Source organism: Anarrhichthys ocellatus, unplaced genomic scaffold (genome assembly GCF_004355925.1).
Source record: "Anarrhichthys ocellatus isolate YVR2014 unplaced genomic scaffold, GSC_Weel_1.0 scaffold68, whole genome shotgun sequence".
NCBI classification, from domain to species: Eukaryota; Metazoa; Chordata; class Actinopteri; order Perciformes; family Anarhichadidae; genus Anarrhichthys; species Anarrhichthys ocellatus.
The window spans coordinates 1,348,031-1,350,787 of NW_022280098.1; the positions used below are offsets into that span (position 1 = coordinate 1,348,031).

The window sequence follows — 2,757 nt, forward strand, 5'->3', positions numbered from 1 at the left end:
GTCTAGTCTTAAAATATTGTAGTAAATCAAGTGTGCGTGAGAGAGAATATTTAAACATTACAACCATTCTTCCACACTTCTCCAGTATGAAAGAGTGTGTATGTGTAGCTACAGACTTGTGAAACATGACACCTGGTCCAAACTAAAACAAAGTCATGAAACTAACTGAAAAAAGAGACGAAAACTAGTAAACACACCGAAAACTGAAAGACATTAAAAAGCCCTAACGCAGTACCTCGTACGAGTAGTGTAAGGGAATACAATTTACTAAATGATCTCAGTTATCAAACCAAGTACTGCTGGGTTACTGTGTGAGCGCGGCTGTTGCTTTTTTGCCAGGGAAGCTTATGATGCCATGACGTCAACCCACGACAGGTTAGTGTGCATCTTGGCATCGTGTCGAGCCGATCGTTGGTGAACGTCCAGGCGCATGTGGTTCTACGAGGCTGCACAAACATGCATTGCAACCTCAGTTTAATATTTTGAATGAGAAGTACAAGGTGGCAGGAGCACGGACCGCGTGCACGTCTGCATGCACACCTTCTGTTGGTTCATGTGAACACAGCGATGGTGAATATTGATCAGCAGCTGATTATTAGATAGTCACTGCTCTCACAGTAGCAACACAAGCTATGATGAGCCTGATAACCACACGGCTTCTTCATGAAAAGAAATATAGAAATCTCACCAGTAATGACACCAAGTAATAAGTAAAGTAATAGTATTACTTTTTAAAACAGTAATAAGTAAAAGTAGCTAGTTACTTGCCCAACACTTGTCTAAACTAAACTACAATTAAAAACTCATTCTAAACTATCATAACCTTGTTTGGAGCTCTACCAAACTGTTATGTATTATTAATAACATAACCTCATGCACCTGGACACAATGGAGACAACCCTAAAGTAAGATGAGAGAAATGAACGAGTCTAAGATAAGAACTCCATCGTTCCTCCTCAGCATGTGGCCCGTCTCCCTCCCTGCTGCCCTGGAAATGAATCATTTATATGAACTGAAGTCCAGTCACAATAATGTCTGTGTCTGCACTCAAACCAATTTGCCGTTCAGGGTATTTTGTCCATCACGACACAATCCCGTGTGCCCATAAGCCTCACGTTAATTCCTGTTGGACATCAGTAGCGCTGTCACCACAGACAGCACTCTGCATTACACTCTACAGCATTCACACCGTCAAAAGAAAAGCTGTGTAACATGAAAAGAGGAGTGACAAAGAGCGGAATGCCAAATGAGTTATAATATTAAACATGGAGAGTGAGCTGAAGTACAAAGGGAAAAACAGCATAAAATGAAGTTCAGTCAACTGTTGAGATAAACGGACAAGAGATGCTGGCTCAGCATAACTTCCAGCAGTGCTTATTACCACTAGGGTCCGCTCTGCCCTCCTGTGGGGACCTTTCTTCTTCTTTTTCATACGAGGACATCACACACACACACACACACACACACACACACACACACACACACACACACAGGATTGTCACAATTGCAAGAGACAAAAAATTGTCCTATGATTTTAGTGTCAATCACGGGGGGTCCAGGACTCCCAGAGACTCCTGCTGGTTTGAGTTCCAGGACTTGTTGCTCTGACAACAGCTGCAGGTAGATGCTGAACTAACCGATGCACTACATTGTGTCCTCTCAATCCAGATCAGCATTTTCATGACACACCTGTCGAACTATGGCAACGATCGTCTGGGTCTGTACACCTTTGAGTCTCTGGTGAAGTTTGTCCAGTGTTGGACCAACCTCAGGCTGCAGACACTGCCCCCCGTCCGGCTCGCTGAGAAGTACTTCCAGATCTTCCCTCAGGAGAGAGACCCTCTCTGGCAGGTCAGAAGATTCATTTTGGTTTTGGAAGCTCACACTTTTTGCAGATTAATCCCAATGTTCTTTGGAGATTAAGGAGAAGACATTGAGTCTTGATGTGATCATTTCTCAGAACCCTTGTCATGACAAGAGACACAAAGATATCTGGTCTAAAGAAAAGACCTGTGACCGCCTCCCCAAGTTCCTCGTGATTGGACCACAGAAAACAGGTTCCACACTCTCTCTATGTCCATTCTATCTTTGTCTGTGTCTGTAAATCTCTCCCTGCTTATTCTAAATGTCTCGTCTTTACTCAAGGCACTACAGCGCTTCATTCATTCCTGAGCCTGCACCCAGCCGTCACCAGCTCCTTCCCGAGCCCCACTACATTTGAGGAGATCCAGTTCTTCAGTGGAGCAAACTATGACAACGGGATTGACTGGTAAGGACGGGGCTACCACTTACTGCACACAACATGGCTTCAACTTGAATTCATTTCTTTCTAGTGTTTCTTCCGTTCTTTAAACTTATTTTCAGTTTCAGTTCGGCTGAGCTGGTTCTTGTCAGAGCTTAAAGGATAAAGTAGATATAATACTAACATGACACATGCACACACTACATTACATTACAAACATTTAGCAGACGCTTTTATCCAAAGCGACTTACAATAAGTGTATTCAACATCGGTATTCAAGAGAACTACTAGTCACCAGAAGTCATAAGTGCATCTCCTTTAAACAAGCATCTAAGAGCATAAACCAGAGCAAACTTACAGAAACAAACTAATCTGAATACAATAAGTGCAACAAACTATTATGAATACAATAAGTGCAACAAACTATTATGAATACAATAAGTCCAACAAACTATTATGAATACAATAAGTGCAACAAACTATTATGAATACAATGAGTGCAACAAACTATTATG

The 2,757-nt window shown here is 42.1% G+C and overlaps 1 protein-coding gene across 4 annotated transcripts in view; it reads left to right on the forward strand.

The window, feature by feature from the left end:
- Positions 1–2,757, forward strand: part of ndst2a (N-deacetylase/N-sulfotransferase (heparan glucosaminyl) 2a) — a 54,995-nt gene that overhangs the window by 44,821 nt on the left and 7,417 nt on the right. For all 4 annotated transcript variants that reach the window (XR_004213685.1, XM_031873064.1, XM_031873063.1 and 1 more), the window contains 3 exons: positions 1,669–1,851; positions 1,961–2,057; positions 2,146–2,269. Coding sequence is in view for 3 of the 4 variants with exons in the window: in XM_031873064.1 (XP_031728924.1) it covers positions 1,669–1,851; positions 1,961–2,057; positions 2,146–2,269 (404 nt within the window). In the remaining variant the exon portion in view is untranslated. The remainder of the gene's footprint in view (positions 1–1,668; positions 1,852–1,960; positions 2,058–2,145; positions 2,270–2,757) is intronic.